Raw genomic sequence first — 24,456 nt, forward strand, 5'->3', positions numbered from 1 at the left:
TTCCTTGATATTTTGTCTACCATTAATCCTTCCACCCTCCTCCATGCATTCACATCCATCTGAATCATCATCTTCACCAATACTTCCAATTTACCATCCCCAGTCACTATTCCCCTCAGATACTCAAACCTATTTCCCTGTCTGATCTCTTCCCAGCCTCCCTGCCTCAAAGCGATGTTCACATTGAACTCCTCAGATATCCCAGGATGAACCAAAACTCTTGCCTTCATTCCCCTCCATCAACCTAACTTCTGCTTCTGGCACTCCCATCAATCTCAGTGTCGCCATCACCATCTCTCTCGGGACAGTCCTTCTTGTTGGCGTTTGCCTTTTTATGCCTCCGCCCCCAAAGGTGGCCAGAGGCATTATGTTTTCGGGTTGTCCGTCCGTCGGTCCGTACGGGCTAAACCTCGTTTTTCTCAGCAACCACATGTCCAATTGAGACAAAACTTTCAGGGTAGGAGTGACACCCATGCAGAATGTTTTTATGATAATTGTGACGTCAAAGGTCACTTGGTATGGCAGCCATCTTGGATTAAACGCAAAAAAAAAAAAATATATATCTCAGAAACCGCTGAATGGAAAAATTTGAAACTTGGCACATTGTTAAGTACTCCCAATGGGGAACAAAAGCATGATAATGATGACATCATAGGTGAAGTGGTGTACCAGCCAAAAATGTTTTAATCGAATTCCTTATTCTAAAAATCTGAAATTGCATGCACATGATCCCGTTTGTATTGAAATATTAAAATAATGACATTATAGGTCAAATGGTTTGGCAGCCATATTGGATTTAACCTAAAACCTTTAAAAAACATCTTCTCTCAAACCACCAAATTAATTGACTCGAAACTTTATGTGTGTCATTGACTAGGCATGGCGATTAAAAGATGATCACAAAAACATCAATGGTCACATGGTGTGGCAGCCTAATTGGATTGAAGGAAAATATTAAAGAATTATTTCTCTGAAACCGCTTACCCTATCGATGCGAAATTTTACAATTACCATCTAACGCCACTGGTGCACATAGTTTGAAAATGATGATGTCGTAGGTCACGTGGTTTGGCAGCCATCTTCGATAGAAAAACGAAACTTATCCGATGAACATGAAACTTCACAAACGTGATCCCCTACCCATACATATGCAGAGTGTTCATTTTTAAGGTCATATGTCACGTGGTATGGCAGCCATATTAACTTGAAAACCGATATTTAAAAAAATCCCTTCTCTGAAACCGCTTCACCGATCGATGTGAAACCTGTCATGGCTGGTGAAAATGTGATACTTGAAAACAGCTGAAGGGATTTTAACCCAAGTTATTTATTTTTAGGACAGTAAACTAGGGTATCTACCCATTGTGGGACTATGCGGAGGCAGATTGGCAACACAGTCGCATTGCTCTAGTTTCAGTTTGCAAAGAAAGACTTGAAGCCAATGCTCTTCAAAGTGGCACTGACGTCACAATCTTGGTAGGTTTGAGGATTATGACGTTAATAAGTACCTTGCAACATTTAATACTGAGAATACGCCTGAGGCAATGCATAGAGAATGCATCAACTTTCTTGACTTATCAACGAGAGAGAGAGAGAGAGAGAGAGAGAGAGAGAGAGAGAGAGAGAGAGAGAGAGAGAGAGAGAGAGAGAGAGGGAGAGAGAGAGAGGGGGAGAGAGGGAGAGAGAGGGAGAGAGAGAGAGGGAGAGAGAGAGAGAGAGAGAGAGACAGACAGACAGACAGACAGACAGAGACAGACAGACAGACAGACACAGACAGACACAGACAGACACAGACATATAACGGGATTGTGCGAACTACTGACTTTAGTGCATGGAGCTTGGTTAGCATTTGAAAAACCCTATAAGGTGGAATGATAAAAGTTTGTCAGTTAATTTAATAAGCAGGTGATTTACATGTGGCTGACCTGTGATGTTGAGACGTGCTGAACATGTGACGTTTTCTGTGCCCCTCGAGATTACGCATTCATACACTCCAGCATCATGCGATGTCACGGGATTCAGATGGAGCTGACATATATCATCATCTGTAAAAAATGATCAAGATCACACATGATGGGTGGGAAAAAATCCATGCTCAATCAGAATGGCCTTAGTGGACCATTCAAGACAATGTAACATAAAAACCAATTGATGAGCACATGTCCAATACCACATGATGTTATCGTGATGTTTACATGCATTTCCCCATTGTACATTTAATGTACAGAGTGGCCACAAAGACTCTATGCATAATAGGGTGTCCTCTGTCACTTATTTGTTTTATTTGTTTTCCAGGTACAGGGTCAGCATGACGCACACCGGTGAGTACACGATAGAAGAGTAACTGATAACTTGTGTTTGGGATCATGGCCGCGTGTGAGAAGGAGCAACTTTTGAAGACATAAGGACAATATTTTCACAGAGGTTCGATAAGCCAGCTCCTATGAGCGACGCGATGCGGGCATGGGAGAAGGCTTTTTCAACAGGGGATGTCCTTGATTTGACTTGATTTAGATAGAGCAAGGCTCTTCTGCAGCGACAAAGCATTTTTTTTCTTCAGATGAGTGTGCTATTTACCTCAGCAATCGATCCAGGAATGTTTATTTTTGGTGCAAAGAAAATCCTCATTTTTATGGGGCATTGAACACCATCCTCCTCATGTCATGATGTGGGCAGCAATTTTAGAAGATCACTTGATAGGGCCATCGTTTTTTGATACAAGTGTCAACACACTGCTTATTTGAACATGCTTTAGACATGGTTTGTTCCACAACTGTGTGAGAGAGATCTTGAGGCAACAGCTATCCTGCAACAAGATGGTGCACCAACACATTTATGCTCTCGCAGTTAAGAGTATATCTCGACGATAAATTCAGTGGACGATGGATTGGACGTGGATCTGAGATAGTGTGGCCTCCTCGAAGTCCAGACTTAACAACATGTGACAACTGGCTTTGGGGCATTGTGAAAGAGGAAATTTCTCATCTCTGCCTAACAACAGTTGAAGACCTCAAAACAGCTGTCAGGGGCTGCTTTTATGACCTCCAATACTCAACATGGAAGAAGATGTCCAGAAGAACATAGATAACAATTCAAATTTGTGCGGAGAATGTAGGGGAGTATACAGGTAAATTTGAACGAAATTCTAACTGTGTGCATAGGGACTTTGTGGCCACTCGGAACAGCATTTTATTTCATACTCTGTACAATTTCAAAATGTACTAATTTATATCGGATTCAAACCAGATTCCTCTCTCAGATTCACTATGAGGAAAGGGCCATATATTAATGACATCAACTACTTTTTTTTTTATTTCACAAATTTTGACCCTCCCCACCTTTCCTCACATTTATGCATCATGCACCCACCCGTCTGATCCCTCCCCTCTCTCCTCTGCTTTAAATACATGTTGGAACTAGAACTAGTAGTTTAATGTGTTGGCAGACTCATGGATGGGTCACATGATGACAGCCAACCACCTCTGGAGATTTTTCAGTTGCCAATGATTTTCTTCTTCGATTGCAATAAAAAGTTATCCAAACTCCTAATCTTATTAGTAATGCTATTTCAAACTTGAAAAAAAGACAAAACAAACAAACACAGGATTATACAAATATATATATATATATATATATATATATATATATATATATATATATATATATATATATATATACATATATATATATATATACATACATATACATACAGTCACGTGAAAAAGTAAGTACACCCCATGTAAAGTTTTGACTTTTTCAACATATTTCAACATACAGCAATTTGATCTTCATTTCAACAATATTGATAGATAAAGGTGATATAATAGAACAAATATCATGAAACATTTACATTTTGTAGTCCATTGTATAATTTAAATAAACATAAATGCAAATTTCGCATGTGGAAAAAGTAAGTACACCCCTACATTTATCACTACTTCAAATACCTAAAATTAGAATCAGGTGCACCAGCTCAGGTGCAAATGATTAGAACATCGTTAGAGAGGATCTTGGAGGAACCTGTCTTACTTAAACCTCAGACATTTAGTTTGGTTTGCTCTTTGTTGTTGAAGTGTGTGGCGTCACCATGCCTAGATCAAAAGAGCTCTCTGAGGCCTTCAGAAAGAAGGTTATAGATGCTTACGAGTCTGAGAAGGGATTTAAAAAGTACCAACTGTAAAGCATGGTGGTGGAAATATTATGGTTTGGGGCAGCTTTGCTGCATCAGGGCCTGGGCAGCTCACCATCATAGAATCCACTATGAATTCTGCATTGTACCAGAGGGTGCTTGAGGATAATGTGAGGCCATCTGTCGGATAGTTGAAGCTCAACCGAAGGTGGACCTTGCAACATGACAATTACCCTAAAACAAACAACACAACAGCAGGCATTTTAAGGCCATTTTCCCTGCAAGAGCGGGGGTTAGCCTTGCGGTCCCCATGACAATCTTCTCCATTTTGCCCTATTTTCTGCATCTCCCCTTGTTAACCCCCTTGTCCGCATTTCTTCTTCCACCATCGTTAGCCAAGTCTTTCTCGGTCTTCCCCATCCTCTACTTCCTTCTACATTCATTTCCATCACTCTTCTCAACCAGTCACTTTCATCCTTCCTCAACACATGACCAAACCATCTCAAACTGTTTCTCTTCACAGCATCCATCACAGGCTCTATTCCCATCATCTTTCACAATTCATCATTTGTCTTCCTCTCTCTCAACGATACTCCGCACATCAACCGAACCATTCGCATTTCCACCCTTTCCAGCCTTCGTTGCTGCTCTACGTTCATTACCCATGTCTCGCTCCCATAAATCATAACACTTCTCACACATGCAGCATACACCTTTCCCTTGAGCTTCAACGACACTCCCCTCCTCGTCAGCACGCCACTCAGTTCCCGAAACTTCTTCCATGCACATCTCACTCCAGCAACCGTTGCCGATTCTGATCCACCTTCTCCATTCAGCATGTCTCCTTAGTAACAAAATGTTTTCACACCTTCCACCTTCACGCCGTCTCCAAGATCCAACTCAACATTTCCTCCATCTGCAGCTCCCTTTGTTCACACCTTACACTTGAATGTAGCTGCTACACTGGTTAATGACCCTCTGAAACCACGATATTTTTGACGAACCCACTCAGCGCACATTGTACATTGAATGGAGTTCACTCCGACACCCTTCCTGCACACAGCACACGGCCACTTCCCAGTTCTTTCCACCTCACCACATGCTTTACCACTTGCCATCACCTTCGTTTTTCCGATATTCACCTTCAGACCTTTTGTCTCCATACATTCCTTCCACTTGTTCATCTTCTCCTTCAGTCCATCCATACTTTCTGCAATCAACACCAGATCATCTGCATACAACAACTCCCACGGTAAACCCTCCTTTATGTTCTGAGCCAGCACCTCCATCACAGCTACAAATAGTAGTGGACTTTGTACTGACCCCTGATGCACTCCCACCTTCACCTCAAACTCACCACTGTTCCCGTCCTTCGTCCTTACAGCTGTGTGCGCTCTTTTGTACATTGCCATCACTACTCTGATCAACCATTCCTCCACTCCTAACTTCCTCAATGCCCATGTCACCACTTCACGTGGAAGACTATGACCTAAACCTACCAGTAAATCCACCAAGGAATGGCTGAAAAGAAAGAAATGGCCAAGTCAAAGCCCGGATCGAAATCCCATCGAGATGTTGTGGGGGGATTTGAAACGAGCTGTGCATGCAAGAAACCCCTCAAACATTGCACAGCTGAAAGAATTCTGCATGGAGGAGTGGGCAAAAAGTTATCTCAGTCGATGTCAGAGACTGGTAGACAGTTATAAGAAACGCCTACTTGAGGTTGTTTCTGCCAAAGGGGGCAGTACCACCTATTAGAGCCAAGGGTGTACTTACTTTTTCCACATGCGAAATTTTCATTTATGTTTATTTAGATTATACAATGGACTACAAAATGTAAATGTTTCATGATATTTGTTGTATTAATATCACCTTTATCTATCAATATTGTTGAAATGAAGGTCAAATAGCTGTATGTTAAAATATGTTGAAAAAGTCAAAACTTTACATGGGGTGTACTTAGTTTTTCACGTGACTGTGTATATACAGTGCATTCAGAAAGTATTCAGACCCCTTCACTTTTTTCACATTTTGTTATGTTGCAGCCTGATGCTTCTTCTTCTTTCGTGTATCATCAGATGGCCAGCTCAGTGTCGTGCAGCCATGCCTTCGTCTCTGGTCCTACGTCGAAGAGGCCGGCTTCTGAAGGTGGTCTGTATAGGGGGCAGGTGGTAATTATGTGTTCAGCAGTCTGCTCAGGCTCGCCACACTCGCACGCGGCGCTGTCTGCCAGGCCCCACATCTTCAGCGATGATGTGAAGTGGCCGACCCCCGTACGTAGACGGTTCAGCAAGGTCCATTGCAGGCGTGGTAGATCTTCTCCGACGACGCCACCTCCTGGGTCCCAGATGTAGCGGTGGATGCGGGTGGGCCCGGCCGTTTCCCACACCTGCTTCCAAGATGCCGCCAGCCATGCGCTTCTAGACAGGTCCTCAGGGATAGAACTGAGCATCTCTTGTGCCGCCTTGTTGTAGGGATGGTGGGACTTGAGTCTGTTTGGAGGCGCCACGATCGTTGTGGTGTTGTGCAGGATGTGCCAGTCGTGTTTCTGGGCATTCCTTGCCAGGGTGAGGGTAGCAGCCTCCCGTCGGAGGCCGGCCGGGGCGATTCCCACTAGGACTGGCAGGTGGAATGCCGAGGTGGGCTTCAAGCAACCAGCTACAATGCGGAGGGCGTTGCTAATGGCAACATCAACCTTTCTCACGTGTGGGCTTCTGCTCCAGGCTGGGGCGCAGTATTCGGCTGCAGAGAAGACCAGGGCTTGTGTGGATATTTGTGGGGTCTTGGCGGAGGCTCCCCAGGTCGTACCAGCGAGATGTCGGATAAGCGAGACCCTTGATGTCACCTTGGCCTTAACTTCTTCTAGGTATTGCTTGAAGGACAATATCCTATCTAGTCGTACACCGAGGTACTTTGGGGCTTGCTGAACTCCAGCCTGATGCTGAAATCGTTTAAATTCGTTTTTTCGCTCATCAATCCACACTCAATACCCCATAATGACAAAGAGAAAACAGGATTTTTGAAAGTTTTGCAAATATATTGAAAAGAAAATACTGAAATATCACATTGACATGAGTATTCATTCCCTTTGCTATGACACTTGAAATTTAGCTCAGGTGCCTCCCATTTCTCTTGATCATCTTTGAGATGTTTCTGCACCTTGATTGGAGTCCACCTGTGGTAAATTCAATTGATTGGACATGATTTGGAAAGGCACACACCTGTCTATATAAGGTCTCACAGCTGACAATGCATATCACAGCAAAAACCAAGGCATGAGGTCGAAGGAACTGCCTGCAGAGCTCAGAGACAGGATTGTGTCGAGGCACAGATCTGGGAAAGCCTACAAAAAAATTCTGCTGCATTGCAGGTTCCCAAGAGCACAGTGGCCTTCATAATTCTTAAATGGAAGAAGTTTGGAACAACCAGGACTCTTCCTAGAGCTGGCCGCCCGGCCAAACTGAGCAATCGGGGGAGAAGGGCCTTGGTAAGAGAGGTGACCAAGAACCCGATGGTCACTCTGCTGAGCTGCAGAGCTGCAGAGATCCTGCTGCAGACATCTCTCACAGAGATGTGAGAAACTTCCAGAAGGACACCATCAGTGCAATACTCTACCGATCTGGGCTTTATGGCAGAGTGGCAAAGCAGTATAGCAGTATTTCAGTTTTTTATTTTTAATAAATTTGCAAAACTTTCTAAAATCCTGTTTTCTCTTTGTCATTATGGGGTATTGCGTGTAGATTGATGAGGGAAAAAATTAATTCAAACGATTTCCGCATAAGGCTGCAACATAACAAAATGTGATAAAAGTGAAGGGGTCTGAATACTTTCTGAATGCACTATATGTATATATATATATATATATACATACAGACTTGGCATTTAATATGGAATATTTTTTTATGTGGGGGTGAACTTACTTTTCAAGATGTCTGAGAACCAAAAGTTCATTAGAATTATGTTGAAATTATTCTAGATTTTGTTAATGTGACCTTTAAAAAGAAACAAAAACCACATTTGACATTTCGAAGCAAATAAATTGATCCTTGAAAGTGATGTAAACTGATATCGAACTCAATTCACGGACAGTACTGTGTTAAACTTCTGTACGTTTTCCAGAAGTATCTCTTTATTTTGCACATTAGCCAATTTTTTTTTTTAACAAAAACAAAAGTTAAATTACGACTGGGATTATGGACAGTAAAATTACAGTTCAGTACTTCGTGTAACCCCCACGAGCATTCAGGAGAGCACGTACACGTTGAGGCATGCTGTTTACGAGATTTGCCAAGGTTAGGACAGGAATCGCTTGCCATGCAGTGACAATAGTCTGCTGCAATTCACGCACAGCGGTGGGCTGCTGGTCCAAGTTGTCGACTTGACGTGTTAATTCTGCCCACAAGTTCTCTAACGGATTCATATCCGGGGACATGGCAGGCCACTCCATGTGCTCTACACCACGGTCAGCAAGAAAGTGTTGGATCATGCGAGCACGATGAGGCCGTGCATTGTCATCTTGGAAGACAAAGTTTCCTCGAAAGGCTGCACGAGCAAATGGAAGCAATGTTTCATCCAGAATGGCCCTGTACTTGAACTGGTTCAGGTTTCCATTCAGAACAACCAGGTCAGTTTTGCCCCGTGCATGAAAAGCAGCCCAAATGGTCACCCCACCACCTACAGCTTGGACTCTTGGCACTATACAATCTTTGTTGTAGGCTTCATGCACTTGTCTGCACACTCGGACGCGGCCATCTTGACGATAGACCAGAAATCTAGACTCGTCAATGAAGATCACGTGATTCCAGTGTCCTGGCTGCCATTGACGGTGCTCTCTGGCCCACTGCAATCGGCGCTGGCGGTGTTGTCTGGTCAGGCGTGGTTTTCTCAGGGGACGACTGGCATGATAGCCTGCTTGAACCAGTCGTTGGTTGACTAGCCTTCTGGATATAGGCACATTTGTCAGTTGCTGCCACTCAGCCCTAAGCCGATTGGTACGGCCATTGCGGACTAACCGGTGCAGCTGGCGATCATCCCTCCTTGTGGTTCTGCGGGGACGTCCTGGCCTCGGTATTGGAGTAGGGACACCCCTCTGAGCATTTCGTTTCAGGATCTTTGACACCTGACCTTGAGTGATGCCATACTGCCGAGCAATAGCACGCTCTTTCATGCCGTAATTTCGTAAAGCCACCATTCCATGACAAACAGCATTGTCGAGTTGACGGACCATCTCCAGAGGAAGCGGCAATAACTTTTGGAGATGTGCAGCAGTTGTTTTCCACTCATACAGAATGCAACAACCCTTGTATACCCGACTGTGAAGCCAATCGTCAAATGCACCTGTCCGTACATTTTGCCACGCCATCTGTGATATAATCCTGTTGTTGACTCCTTGCTGCGACAGACAATCAGTGACATGGTTCTTTTAACAAATAAATCACCAAAGTGTAAAAGAAATTCACCAGATTGATATACTGAGTTAAGAAAGTAAACCCAAGTCAAGAAAAAAAAAATTCCATATTAAATGCCAAGTCTATATATATATATATATATATATATATATATATATATATATATATATATATATATATATATATATATATATATATATATATATATATATATATATATATATATATATATATATATATTTGCGGTTTAATTGCATTTTGAAGCATCCACCATCCCGTCAGATTGAGGTCTTAAGGGCGTTTTCCGTGTTTTCCTAATTGACAGGAGCCTGCACACATCTTTTAGCAATTGGCTTTCAAAATTTCGACCCTGATCGGTGTGGTGGCACACTACGTCCTTCATATTAAAAAGGATAAGGTGCTATCATCACATGCAGTCGTGGCCAAAAATATCGGGCTTTCTTATGTCTCTCTCTCAGCAGTGGGGTCCTCCTAGGTCTCCTGCCATAGAACCCCCTTTCATTGAGTTGGCGATGGATGGTGCGAGTTGAAACTGTCATACTTTGTGTCAGAAGGACAGCTTGAATCTGTTTGGTAGTCGATCGAGGTGCTTTCTCCACCATTCAAACAATCCTTCACTGCAATATTCGATTAAGTTTTGTCTTGTGGCCACGTCCAAGGAGGTTGGCTATAGTGCCACGGGCCTTAAACTTCCTGATACCATTGCATACGGTGGCCTCAGGACCATCAAGGTCTCTGGAGATGGACGTGTATCCTTGAGATTGTCCATGCTTGGCTACAATCTTGTGTCTGACCTCCTCAGACAATTCTCTGGTTTTCTTTCTTTTCTCCATGCTCATTGCGGAACACACAGTGACACAAAACAGCAGAATGACTCATTTTCTCTATTCAAATTGGTAGAATGAGTTATTTTGATATTGCAGGCACCTGCAACTCACCATAGGCGAGTTCAATTCCAAAGTAAAGGAGAATCACCTGTTTGGAATCTAATTATTTTAACAACTTCTAAAAGGTGCCAATAATATTGTCTGGGTTATTTTACGATTTCTGTGTGGAATAAACTAAGATTTAGTAATTTTTTCAGGTTTTTTTGCTTTGTTCCTCTGCAAACCAAAGATGTACAAATGTGGACACCAAAATATTTTTTAATTTCAATAATTTTCTGGAAGAAATGGTGCATTATTTGAAAAAAGTGCAAGGGTGCCAATACTTTTGGCCACGACTGTATCTACAGACATATACTCCACGATTGCTTGTTTAACACAACCACTAGATCTCTATTGTCCTGCTACATGTTATTAAGTGTTGGGGCTTGGTGTTATTAGGATTTACAAATTACAAAACTCGACAAAGTTGATAAATCTTTAAAACAATTAAGAAGTATAACAATTGGTATTTGTACATAATCTACACCCTCCAATGCACAGGTCTGAATCCCCGTTTCACTCTATCCCGTGCAAACTTAGGAAATTAAGAACCCAATCCATCAAGTTGAACTTTAGCTTTTCATGTGTGAGGACTTCTGGTAGATCAAGCAAGTGATGAAAGCAAAGATACTTACTCCTTATCATGATGATGTGTTTTGAAGGCTCGAGCTGATGTCCTAAATGGTACCACGCCACTTGTGGCCAAGGTGGCCCACTCACCCGGCACTCAAAAGTGGCCCGTTTTCCTTCGACAACCCGCACATCACTAATTGGCTGTAAAAAGTCCATGCACTTGATTGTTGTAACCTCAGACTCATCAAACGATTCTATTTTGTTCGATTCTTCAGACACTTCATATTCTTCTAAGTTTGCCAAATCGTCTGGCTCCTCAGACTTCTCGTACTCTTCCGGTCTCTCAAACTTCCCCGACTCTTCAGATTCCTCCACATCTTCGGATTCCTCTGAATTTTCAGATTCGTCTTGCTCCTCAAATTCCTCCCCCTCCTCAGCAATGGGAGGCATCCTCCTCACCCTAGATCTGCACTCCACAAAGTAAGTGGTAGGCCAATTAAAATTGTCTGTATTTTTCTTTTTCTGGAGATATGTTCAATGTCAAAATCTTTCTCTATGACAAGGTAATTATTCCTGCTTAATATATTGTACATAGCACGTTTGTGCCATGGCCGTAAAAAATATCAATCCAAGTCATTTTATATGGTATGTTATATTTTTCATGGAAGTCGGCTGAATCAAACACAGGTTCAAACATTTTGTTTTTGCGCCTTACATATTGTTATGTTTATGGGGGTAGGTAAGAGAATACCGTAGGAAAGGTAGGATTGAATAGGAAATAGATCGATGTGTATAAGCAGGGAAAATGTAGCTTAAGGTTGTGTTCAAATGTTCATTATACGAGGGATGATGACGTGTTAATTAGTAGTAGGCTTTAAGGTTAATTTCCCCTGTTCGTGTGACACCATCTGGAGCTAACCCTAACATTTATAACAACAGCCGGCCAAGTATGACATGGCCGGCCAAGCTATTCAAGCTCCATAGACACGATACAGTGAAGACCCGCCCAGGAAAGGCGGAGTGACCGTGGTACTGTGGGCGGGGGGACAGGACCGGCAGGACACGCCCCCCAAGTGACGTGTCCGAATGACGCGTTCGAAGGCGAGCTTAGAGGAGAAACCTCGCGATTGGTTCTTGAAGAAGAGAGTGCCATTGGTTCCCAAATGGAGAAGAGGCTTGGCCATTTTGTGCGTCCTTGAAGAGAGCATTTTTCTGCGGCCATCGTGAGGAGGTTTTGGCTGCGGTGCTCTTCGGGGGAGTTGATGGCCATGCTGTCCTTCCCAAACGGAGGAGTGGCAACAATAAAAGAAGGAGAGGAAACTTGGAGGGACCGGAAAGAAAGAGGGCTGTCTTCGCAACTCACCTCACGCCTTCACGCCTTTGACATGCGGGTTGCCGCCATTTTTCTAAGCTTCCTGCGTGGGTGGATCCGGGGTCGTCAACTGCCGACCTTCCAAAGGACCCATATTGGGGACAGCTAAGTGCCGGAGGGGAATCATTATTTCATTACTTTACCCTGTGTGTGTGTTTGTAACTGAGTGGAGGATCTTCAACATAGCATTTTACCTCCGCATTTATTTATTTTATTTTCATTCCGAGCCTTATTTTGTGTAAATAATTCTTGGTCCATTTTTATTTGTCTTGTTCTTGGTTGAGTTTGGGATTAAACCCGTGTTCTTCGGGAAGTTAAACGCTTCATGTCTCTTCCATCCTGTAGGTGCAAAAACCGCCATAATCGGGAGGTCGCCTCGGGAGTTAAAGCTGGTTCGGTTCATTCCTCCAAGACTGGTGATAACAAGCCACGGACGCGACAATATTCAAAAGATTCCTTACGCGGTTGAGCCACCGGGGGTCCTCAACTCCTCAACTGATAGCTCAGTTTGGCAGCATGCCTCTCCGTGTCGGTTTCTTGCAACCACCTCATACTCTCCCTCATCACTGGAGTTCACTCGGCCAATCAGCAATGAATGAAGCCCTCGATCTCGATTGATTCGCAATCGCTCCCCTGGAACAATCAATGTGCCTGGAGGAAAGACAACAAATGGAATAACAACTCCAGGTTTAACCTCCTGGTCTGAAATTGTTTTTTGACTTCAACGTATGCGCTGACTCTTGTGGGTCTGGTCCACAAACTGGATTGGTGTAACCTCGGATTCAGGTGATCCCCAGGTACCAGCCATTGATGTTAGCCTGCAATAGGTTAATGACAAAATCCAGCAATCTGAGATATTACCATCTAATGATGTAACTGGTATGTTTCCTGGTATGCCATCACACACAAAACTCGAAATCATTTTCATCTGCCCCTCAATAAATGGACTCTGTACCTTCGTGAAACCAACTGACGACCGGTGTTGGATTTCCGCTAACCCTGCAGTCGAGACGGGCCAGGCTGCCCAGCACGGTACGGGTGGGCACCAGTGGTTGTGTGAAGAGTGGTTGTGGTGCAGGCAATACAGTAAGCTTTGCATTCGTGGATCCTTCACCTGCATGGTTGAGAGAGCATGGATATATATATATATAAATATATATATATACATATATATATATATATATATATATATATTCATCTTTTGGTGAAAGCTATTTCTGTAACATTTTCAAATTTTTTTTTTTTTTTTTTTTTGTATACAAGATCGAGGCTCGTGAAAGAGCTAACATTAATCACACAAAAAGACAAACCAACACATAAAACATATAACATAGGGAGCGGTCGACAAGATGGGGGGAGAGGGGGAAGGACACAAACACAACATTTGAGAGCAGGGACATCGAGAGATCTGTGGGAGGGAGAGGGTTTGGGGGGGTGGGAGGCATGGGAAGGGGGGGGGGGTGGGAGAGGTATAAAATATGGACACCGCAAGGACTTCCAGGAAATAAGTTGGAATTTCAAACAAAGTGGATCTGGGGTGAATTAGCGGGGATAGAAAAGATCAAGGTTTTGGATGGGGGAAGATAAGAGATGGTGGTGAACAGCTGTTTTAAAGACCTGGAGGGAGGAGTGGGATTGAAGAGAGTGTGGGAGTTTGTTCCAGAGGTGGGAGAAGAGAGGAATGAAAGAGTGAAGGTGAGCAGAGAGCCTAGATTTCGGCAGTTTAACCATCAGAGGGTTGCTGGCAGATCTTGTGCGACCTGTAGGAATATTTGGGGGACAAAGCACAGAGAGAGCTGGGGGAGCAAGGCCGGAGGGGAGTCAGTAGAAGACAGAAAGACCATCTACCTGCCTGTGGTGAGTGAGTGAAAGGCCCTTGGAGATAGCTTCATTGCGGGAGATTCCAATGATTCTGAAAGCTTTGGTTTCAACAGCGTGAAGCAGAGCGAGGTGTGAGGCAGGAGCACCGGCCCATAGGGGAGAACAGTATTCCATTGAACTGCGGATGAAAGCCTTGTATGTGGTGAGGAGCTCAGGTGTGCCAAGGAAAGACTTCGCACGACGGAGGATGCCCAGTCGGCGACTGGCTTTGGAGGCCAGCTTGGAAATGTGGTTTTCCCAAGAAAGATCATGGCAGATAGTGAGACCTAAAAGCTTGAGCGACAAAACTTCTTGGAGAGGATTGTTGAGAAAGTAGATGGGAGGGTTGTCCAGTCGGTCTTTTCGGAGAGACATAGCAAGACTGTGACATTTGTCAGGATTGAAAGACATGTTCCACTTGTTTGACCAGTCTGTGATTTTGTACAGGTCTGCAGAGAGTGAGGAGGCTGCAGACTGCCGATCTGAGGGATGAGGAATGGAGCGGCAGAGAGTGGAGTCATCAGTAAAGAGATAGAGAGGATTTTCCAGAGAGTCGGAGAGATCATTGATAAAGACCAGAAAAAGCACAGGGCTCAGAGCACTGCCCTGGGGAACTCCAGCCTGAACAGGAAGGGGAGATGAGAGAAATCCATTCAGGGCCACACGTTGACTACGACTAGAGAGGAAGTCCGCAAGCCATGCATGGAGATTTGCATGGATACCATAGGAGGAGAGTTTGGTGAGCAGAGCTGGGTGCCAGACCGTATCGAAGGCACGTGATATGTCAAGGGAGACAGCTCTGATTTCCTGTTTGGCATTGAGGACCTCCATCCATTGTTGAGACAGCAGAAGCGAATGACCTAGTCTGAATCCAAATTGATGATCTGGATCAAGCCATTGGAGAAGAGGAAGGATTTTATATCCGAAGCAATGATGGATTCCATGACTTTGCTGATAATTGGGAGCAGGCTGATTGGTCTGAAGTTGCAAGGATCTGTTTTAGCACCTTTTTGTGTAAAGCGGTAATGTTTGCTGATTTCCAAGATGCTGGCAGATGACCTTGAGCAAAAGAGAGGGTGCAAAGAACAGAGAGAGGGTGAGATAGAGCGGCAGAGCAGGATTTTAGGACCCGTGGGCTGGTGCCGTCTGGTCCAGTTGCAGAATCAGAGTCGAGGTTTGACAAAAACTTCTCCACCTTGTCAGGAGAGAAGGACAAAGAGTCCAGGAGCAGTTGGGTTCGACTGGGTAAGGTGGGAACAGAGAGAGATGGGTTCGGGACACAAGATTTTGAGGCAAACACAGAGTTGAGGCATTCGGCTTTTTCACGTGCGGTGTCAACTGTGTAGCCATTTGAGGTAAGGGAGGGGATGGAGGGGGAACAAACACCAGAAACGGATTTGACCAGATGCCACCAGGATTTGGAGGAAGGAGACAGGTTTGAGAGTTCATTCTTGAGTGTGGAGAGATAGTTCAATACATCTTTTGTTCTACAGTACAGTAAGTCCTCACTTAACATTGTAGTTATGTTCTTGAAAAGCACGACTTTAACTGAAACGACTTTAAGCGAATCCTATTTCCCTATAATAATGAATGTAAATAGGGTGGGGTTAAGTTCCCAGGGATTTTTTTTTATCGCCAGACAAAAGACATTATATACATATACAGTACAAGTATTAAATAATTATTGCCCATTTGTACATGAATGCACACAAGCCTGGTGTTGGCTTAGCGGTTAGGGTGCCGGCTTGGGATCCTCGGATCCTCGGTTCGAATCCCGGTCGATCGCTGAATTAACGCCAGGGGGGTTGACTCAACCTGTCATCCTTCCGAGGTCGGCAAATCGAGTACTAGTTCACTGGTAATTCCCTCTGTGTCGCAAGAGGCGACTATCAGGGTTGGCGGCAGAAAGGGCATCCGGCCATAAAACCTTGCTTCAAAAAGGGGACCAAGGTGCCCGAAAAAGGCCAACCCCCTGCTCTGCGGGGGAAAAATGGCCTCGAATGCTGGTTCTTGTACATGAATGCACACCTGAGTAACTTCAGCCCAGGACCTATAAATGTTAATTGTTCTCACAGTGGTCAGAGAGAGACCTTGAGCGACGCCAATATCTACCGCACGGTCACCTGCATCATAACTAATGATTTTACTGGTTTTAATAAGGCTCGGCACTCGGCAATCGGCACCCTCACCTGCTGGACGACGTTAAGCGAGGAGTTACTGTACTCAAAATGTTGTACAAATGAATGTGGAACTCTAGAGTATAGAGAAGTCATTTAGTTATAACAAATATTTAAGCCGCCAGGTGATCGATCCTCAGGTACCAGTCGATGATGTGAGCCTGCAGCTGTAGGTTCCACTGTCGTCCTCGTGTGCAGCAGCGAGGCTGAGCATGCATCGACGCCCCTTAAACAGCATCTCGCAACCGAGCAGCGCAGGTGGCAGTATCTGGTCATCGCACAACCAATCGACCTCTACATCTGATGGTGATTGAACCTCACATTCCAACCGAACCGGCCACCCTGCCGGAACCGTAATCGGCCTCAGGGGCTGGGAAAAGACTGGATCGGTGGGATGCGATTTTGTTGAGGCTGGAGGATCATCAATTGAGACACATCCTGTGGACAACAACATGCAACTCTTGAGCAATGTGGTGCTGATCAGCCTTTCCGCATCGAAAAGACGAGGATATAAAAGTTTTTTGTTTTTTTTGTCAATACATAGTTACCTTGACAGGTGTTGCTGGAGGTAAACTGGTTCAACTCATATTGTTGAATGTTCTCTGGTTCAGCAGATTGCTTGTTAATCTCTTGTTCGTTCATCTTGCTCGGCTCAACAAAATCTCCTTCAGGTGCAAGGAATTCCAATAAATTCCCACATTCTGACGTTTGCTCTTGCTCTGCTTTTATTCCCTGCATATTTGGCTGTGGATAATTATCAGTTGGTCGTTCTTGAGTTGAAATTTTATCCTCAACAATTGCGGAGTCTCCACTTGGTTCATCGGAATCCTGTGCACAGTAAGAACTGTATTCCTGATCAGAGAGATCAGAGACATTTCTTAAACTGTCTCTTCCGGTCGTCTGTATTTCGCTGCTCGAGTCTTCGGACAACAAGAATTGTTCAAGAGATGTGCAATCACTGTCCTCTTCTTCTTCATTACAATTCTCTTTTACGGAGTCCTCCATCTCACGGCCCACCTGATTATCGATGCCCGACTCTCGACAATCCATTTCTGTTGAATCTTCTTCATCTGACTCAGGATCACGAGGATGTCGATGTTCCACAGAATTGTCCCCCGGTGTGATAGGATGACTTTCCATGTCTGTTGAATCCAAATTTGATTCGATAGTTCGGTTTGGATCTGGAAAACGGGTTTCGACTTCAGATTCTGTATTTCCTGTTTCAGAAACATGTTTCTCCAAGTCAACAACATTGTGCGTCTTTACTGCGACAATGTCATTATGACTATGATTGGATAAATCCTCTTCTTCAACTTCTATAGATTTATTTGATACACTTGCATCATCTGTTGCACCAAATTTTGTTCTAGAATCTTCTGAAGATAACCCTGCAATGAGTCTTTCTGACGTATCACTCAGTTTTTCTCCTGTTGATGGTTCAAAACTTTCTGTTTCTTTAGTTTTCAAAGAGCAACATTTAAATTCAGATGTGGACATGTCCATTTCGGTTTGTTCTGATAGTGTGTTCTTGATACAACTGCAAATCGTTCCAAAGTCTTCCATCTTGTCTTCCTCGAACATTTGCTTCTCTTTGCAAATTGTCGTTCCACCGCCAAATGTTTCATCAAAATTAGTATCTTTCGAAGATAAAGACTTCTTTTCACTTATATTTGTTGGAAAAGTTTCCGTCTCATTGTTGGCATCTGGACCCGTCTGGTTCTCACACCGAACATCTTTGTCTGGAGTTATCCGCTCCAATTTCCCTTCAGATGCAGTAACCATTTCCAACATGCTACTCTCTTCTTTACAACTTTCGTCGTTAAACTTATTCGTTATCCTATCGTGGTCGTTCACGTTCTCCTTGCTTAAATTACCATCTGTCGATTCACACATACCGAGCCTAATGTTATCCCCAATCCCATGGGATGACATTCCTTCACATCCGTCATATGAACTAAATGTAGCAGACATGACTTCATCATCCAAACATTTTCTATTCCTGTCCTCATAAACAGATCCACTGTTTATTGGAGAATTATGGGAACTCGGATCTTTCAAGGATGAACTTCCCCATTCTTTACTGACGATGTTCTCTCGAATTTTTTCAAGCTCTTCAACAATTTTATTCTCGATCTTCCCATTATTATTCCGGTCATCTGCACTTGCTTTTTCGACTTCCACCGACGGAGAGGTCCTTGCTTTAAGATGAGAATTGCTACCTGATTCCTTGTATTTAGTCGGACTGCTTGATATTTGTGCAAAAGTTTTTTCTTTGGAAAATGCAGTCGGAAGCACATCAACTGAGCAGCTTTTGTACAAACTCTGTTTTCTTCCTGCGTCTGCCTGTTCAAACTTTCTTAATCGTTCCTGGAAAGTCACCGAGAACCTAGAACTTTGCCAACTAGAAAAGTGAAGCTTTCTGAGTACTTTTACATCTTTACAATTCAAAAATGCATGTTTTCTTTGTTCGGGAGTCTTGTTCTTTTGATTCAAGCAAGGAATGGGTGGTGATTTAGCCTTGATGGCGATGACATGAGGTTGCACTTGAGTTGCGGCATCCATCAATTCATTACCTTCACATTCCATCTTTTTCCAAGGATTTGATGCGGTCAGACAATTCATCTGCTCATCTGCAGTCGATTTGAGGTCATCTTTGCGGATATCACTTCCAAGGATATTACAGGCCATCGGTCTTCCGGTAGAATGGTTGTTTAATATCATTGGTGGGAGGGTTTTCTTTGGTGACTTTTTAATCATCGAGCTTGGTGAGTGGCTTCTGTTATCCAAAAAGCACTCTGAGTCTTCGTCTGTGAGGTTGCTTATACTTACAGTCCGTGATGCTGGTGCAGAGACGACCAGCCTTTCGAGGCTGGAAAAAAAGAAGATGCAAAGGCAGGAAGTTAAACATCGACAGAAATGATGTAACAGAGCACAACATAACAACAAAAACAAGATTAACCAGAAAAAGAAACACACAATTTCAATGTCAACCAAAAGGAAAAATATAAATATATAATAAGACATAACAGAAATCTATTCACTGGCTAGAATATGGGCTTGGGCCTACCTTGGGTGTCGTACGAGGGAGCTCCCACTGCCAATGACGCCAGTCAACATCCGTCGGCCATGATGACCCCAGTCTATTTGCACAAGATCCTCTCCCCAAGCTCCAAAGGCCTTGCTTGCATCCACCGAGCCACATAGCCCTCCGTTAGCAGACGATATACCACTACCCTTGTAATTCCTGCACTTCACTCTGTTTGCATGAAATATACCATTTTCTACATTGTCTGCCTCTGCAGTAACTGCACTTGACAAACTTTCAGGACACATTCCTTTTATCTGGTTGTCCGGACACCTTAAGAGTTCTTGAGTTGGGTCGGCACCACAAAGTCCATCGACTGACGTTGTACTTTTTCTTGTGGCAGGAAATTGTAGTCCTTCTTTGGCAAATCCTGGCAGTGTCTCTGCTGTAGACAATCCTGCACATGACTCATGGTTTTTCTCCTGTATCTTCGCCTGGTCAGACACCTCAATGGGGATCGATGGAACGTCAGCTGTGCTCTCGAAACACCTGTTTGAAGGATCTTCAAGGTTGATTCCTGGCAATCAAATAAAGTGCGATATCTTTAGCATATTCTCAGGTAGTCCTTTGACAATGATACAATGACCAGACACATCAAATGTTTTTGCTTACGTCATCATGGCATTGACAAATAATAGTTGCATGCAAGTCTTGTATAATAGGGAAAACAATAAATATGTTTGAGGAACTTTCCAATCCTAGTTTGTCCTAGGATACAATGTGCTTAAAGTGTTATTTTAAAATCTACACGATTCCACCAATTACTCAACAATATCAAGAAGGGTCCACACCCCAGGCCTGCATGGCCAGTTCATGATAAACCTGGGCCTACCTCCCACCTTGGCCAACCCCACAAGGTTAGGATTAATTGTGGCCTTCTATAGAGGTAGTATAGTAATAGCTCATTCAAACCATAAACCTAATCTAACTTACTTTCAGGATCTGTTGATGAATCCTTTCCATTTCATTCATCATATGAAGATCAATGATGGTTGAGGGAGATTGTAAGGTGGCACGGTGTTGGTATCCGTGCGTTTATTGGACACGCTACATGTATAATATGTTGATTACTATTCCGTGGTTGATTACTATTCTAGCCCTAAAAACAAATACATATTTATAACAAGAGAGTTCATTAACACATTACCCTGTGCCATATTGGAAACAAGGACATGGGCGGGGTCTGTGAGCAGCAAAATTTGATTGGTCGAGATGACGTAAAATGCCGTAACATTTTGCCAAGTATTGCGAAACGGAAGGTTTTTGAAATTGCTAAAAAGACGATTTGTGTTCCACAGTGTTCAAATATATAATCCAATTAAGATGAAATAAAGAATTTGAAGAACGTATAAATTTTTTCCCAGAAGTTTACCACCGCTAATGCCAGAGTATTTACACCACATTATTTACACATTAATTTTCCGTGCATATTGTTCGCGTCTTTCATTATCTCCTTAAAAACAGTAAGTTTCCTGTTTGGAAAGAGTTTCAATTTCATTTGACTGCCAAACAGACAACCAGAGTAAAAACAAGACCGATGGTAAAACAACGACGCAGCCGAGCTTGGATCGACAGAGTGGAGGATCTGCTGTCCCCTTGTCACGTGACCAGATCCTCAGCTCTAATTGGTGGACGTTTGCGAGGGACATACATACATACATACACTACCGGTCAGAAGTTTGAGAACACCTCAATTTTTCCAGTTTTTATTTAAATTTATGCAGTTTAATGTGTCAATGTACTCTGAAATTAAGCATAGAACAAATAAACAATTGGAGATAAAAAATAAATCATAGAATCATTTTGTTTAACAAAATTTAATTTAAATTTTTGACTCATCAAAGTCGCCACCTTTTGCAGATATAACCGCCGGACACACTCGTGGCATTCTTTCCACAATGGAAATCAAATATTGTTCGGGAAGTTGTTCCCAACACTGTTGCAGAAGTTCCCACAAATGTGTTGCACTTGTAGGTTGCTTTGCTTTCACCCTTCTCTCCAGTTCATCCCAAACCAGCTCGATGGGGTTTAAGTCTGGAGACTGTGCTGGCCATTCCATGATTTGAAGCCGACCATCTTGTTCTTTTCCTCGAAGGTAGTTTTGACATAGCCTGGAGGTGTGTTTCGGGTCATTATCTTGCTGTATGATGAACCCCTGACCAACTAGGCGTATACCAGAGGGTGTTGCATTGCGCTGCAAAATGCTGTGGTAGCCCTTTTGGTTCAGGGTGCCAGTTACTCTATGCAAGTTGCCGACTTTGGATCCAGCAAAAGAGCCCCAGACCATCACGCTTCCTCCTCCATGTTTGACAGTTGGTGTCACAAACAGAGGAACCATCCTTTCGCCGACTCGACGGCGTACAAAAACCCTGCGTGATGAACCAAAGATTTCAAATTTTGATTCATCGGTCCATAAGACCTTCTTCCCGTCTTCAGTTGTCCACTGGCGGTGCTTCATGGCCCAGGCAAGCCTCTTTTTCTGATTTGCCATCTTAGCAATGGCTTTCTGACTGCCACTCGACCTGTCAAACCTGCAGCTCAAAGTCTTCTCTTCACAGTTGAAACTGAGACTTGCTTACTTTGACCAGTGTTAAGCTGTGCTTAAAGCTGTCATCCTGTGAGCCGCCTATCACGCAAGCTGTTGACTCTCAGAAACTTGTCTTCTGATTCTGTTGTGGCTTTGTGTCTGCCAGACCTCATCCTGTCAGAGTTTCCTCCAGTTTCCAATATACTACTTCCTGCAGTGCAATATTGTCCAAATAATGCTTCAGAGGGTGTAATAACAGTCTGTTCCAATACTGCTTTTATACAGACAGGGGGTTTGTAATCAAGTAATCAGCAGAGGTTGGGACACCTGTAGGAATTGTTTGCATCAACTTTCAAGGCTAAATTTACTTACATTGCTGCAAAACACCTGTAAGTTGTTAACCCATTACTTGTTCCCTGAAGAAGGCCTTTTTTACAATATAACTGAGCAATGTCCATTATTTTCCTGTTTTTGCTAACCTAAACTTTTTTTTTTTTACCTCGAGCAGTTTACTGCTTACCTTTGTACCATTTCAGGTTATTCACTGGACATTAAACTGCGTCAATTTCAATAAAAACTGGAAAAATTGAGGTGTTCTAAAACTTTTGACCGGTAGTGTACATACATACATACACCGGATGGACAGACAAACGCTGTTCCAGATAGCATTCGATTAGCATTCCACATTCCAGTTCCAGATGGCATTGCCTAACGTGCTCCGCTGTAAAAATCATCTCACTCCTCTCTGCGCATGCGCGATTGCGATGAATTCAGAGTCAAAGTACTGCTAAACTACAGGTTTGTTTTCCGATTCATGTTCCAATAATTCGTGTTCAAAATTTGACATTCAATTGAAATAAATGTTCCTCGATCATAAACCGACGTTTGTATTTATATAATCTGACGTCTAACCAATTGCTTATCCCTTCTTTTCACTTCAACTGCGCAGGGAATTACATTGCAACAAAACTATGATGGATTGGTATTGGATGGTATTGGAATATTAATTTGCTTTTTGCAAGTGTAAAAGGGCTTTAGTTTTGCTTTATCTGGAATTATTTAACAATTTCTCTCATGGCGATTAATCATCATCATAAACTATTAATGAGCATCATTCATTGATGAAGAATGAGAAAAATTAAGTAACACCTGCAACACACGAATACACATTAGCAACAACATAATTACTACATTATTACTAAAGTGTGTATTACTACACACACGAATTATAACTTACAAGATTATTACTAAGGTGTGTATTACTACCCACACTAATTATAACTATGATATTATTACTATAGTGTGTATTACTACCCACAGTAATTATAACTTACTATATCATTACTATGGTGTGTATTACTACCGACAGTAATTATAACTTTCTATATTATGACTAAGGTGTGTATTACTACCCACAGTAATTATAACTTACTATATTATTACTAAAGTGTGTATTACTACCCACAGTAATTATAACTTACTATATTATGACTAAGGTGTGTATTACTACCCACAGTAATTATAACTTACTATATCATTACTATGGTGTGTATTACTACCGACAGTAATTATAACTTACTATATTATTACTAAGGTGTGTATTACTACCCACAGTAATTATAACTTACTATATTATTACTAAAGTGTGTATTACTACCCACAGTAATTATAACTTACTATATTATTACTAAGGTGTGTATTACTACCTACAGTAATTATAACTTACTATATTATTACTAAGGTGTGTATTACTACCCACAGTAATTATAACTTACTATATTATTACTATGGTGTGTATTACTACCCACAGTAATTATAACTTACTTTATTATTACTATGGTGTGTATTACTACCTATAGTAATTATAACTTACTATATTATTACTATGGTGTGTATCACTACCCACAGTAATTATAACTTACTATATTATTACTATGGTGTGTATTACTACCTACAGTAATTATAACTTACTATATTATTACTAAGGTGTGTATTACTACCCACAGTAATTATAACATATGATATTATTACTAAGGTGTGTATTACTACCCACAGTAATTATAACTTACTATATTAATACTAAGGTGTGTATTACTACCTACAGTAAGTATAACTTACTATATTATTACTATGGTGTGTATTACTACCCACAGTAATTATAACTTACTATATTATTACTATGGTGTGTATTACTACCTACAGTAATTATAACTTACTATATTATTATTAAGGTGTGTATTACTACCCACAGTAATTATAACATATGATATTATTACTAAGGTGTATTACTAAGGTGTATTAAGGTGTATTAAGGTGTGTATTACTACCCACAGTAATTATAACTTACTATATTATAACTAAGGTGTGTATTGCTACCT

At 42.4% G+C, this 24,456-nt stretch overlaps 1 protein-coding gene across 1 annotated transcript in view; it reads right to left on the minus strand.

Moving 5' to 3' along the window:
* LOC137413928 (striated muscle preferentially expressed protein kinase-like) overlaps window positions 1-24,456 on the minus strand; it is a 165,838-nt gene that overhangs the window by 91,693 nt on the left and 49,689 nt on the right. The window contains exons 3-9 of the mRNA XM_078780752.1: window positions 19,534-20,068; window positions 17,015-19,335; window positions 16,611-16,904; window positions 13,385-13,543; window positions 12,891-13,080; window positions 11,120-11,523; window positions 1,926-2,045 (exon numbers count right to left, since the gene is read on the minus strand). Coding sequence (XP_078636878.1) covers window positions 1,926-2,045; window positions 11,120-11,523; window positions 12,891-13,080; window positions 13,385-13,543; window positions 16,611-16,904; window positions 17,015-19,335; window positions 19,534-20,068 — 4,023 coding nt within the window. The remainder of the gene's footprint in view (window positions 1-1,925; window positions 2,046-11,119; window positions 11,524-12,890; window positions 13,081-13,384; window positions 13,544-16,610; window positions 16,905-17,014; window positions 19,336-19,533; window positions 20,069-24,456) is intronic.

Source organism: Myxine glutinosa, chromosome 6 (assembly GCF_964187855.1).
Source record: "Myxine glutinosa chromosome 6, kmMyxGlut1.1, whole genome shotgun sequence".
Taxonomy (NCBI): domain Eukaryota; kingdom Metazoa; phylum Chordata; class Myxini; order Myxiniformes; family Myxinidae; genus Myxine; species Myxine glutinosa.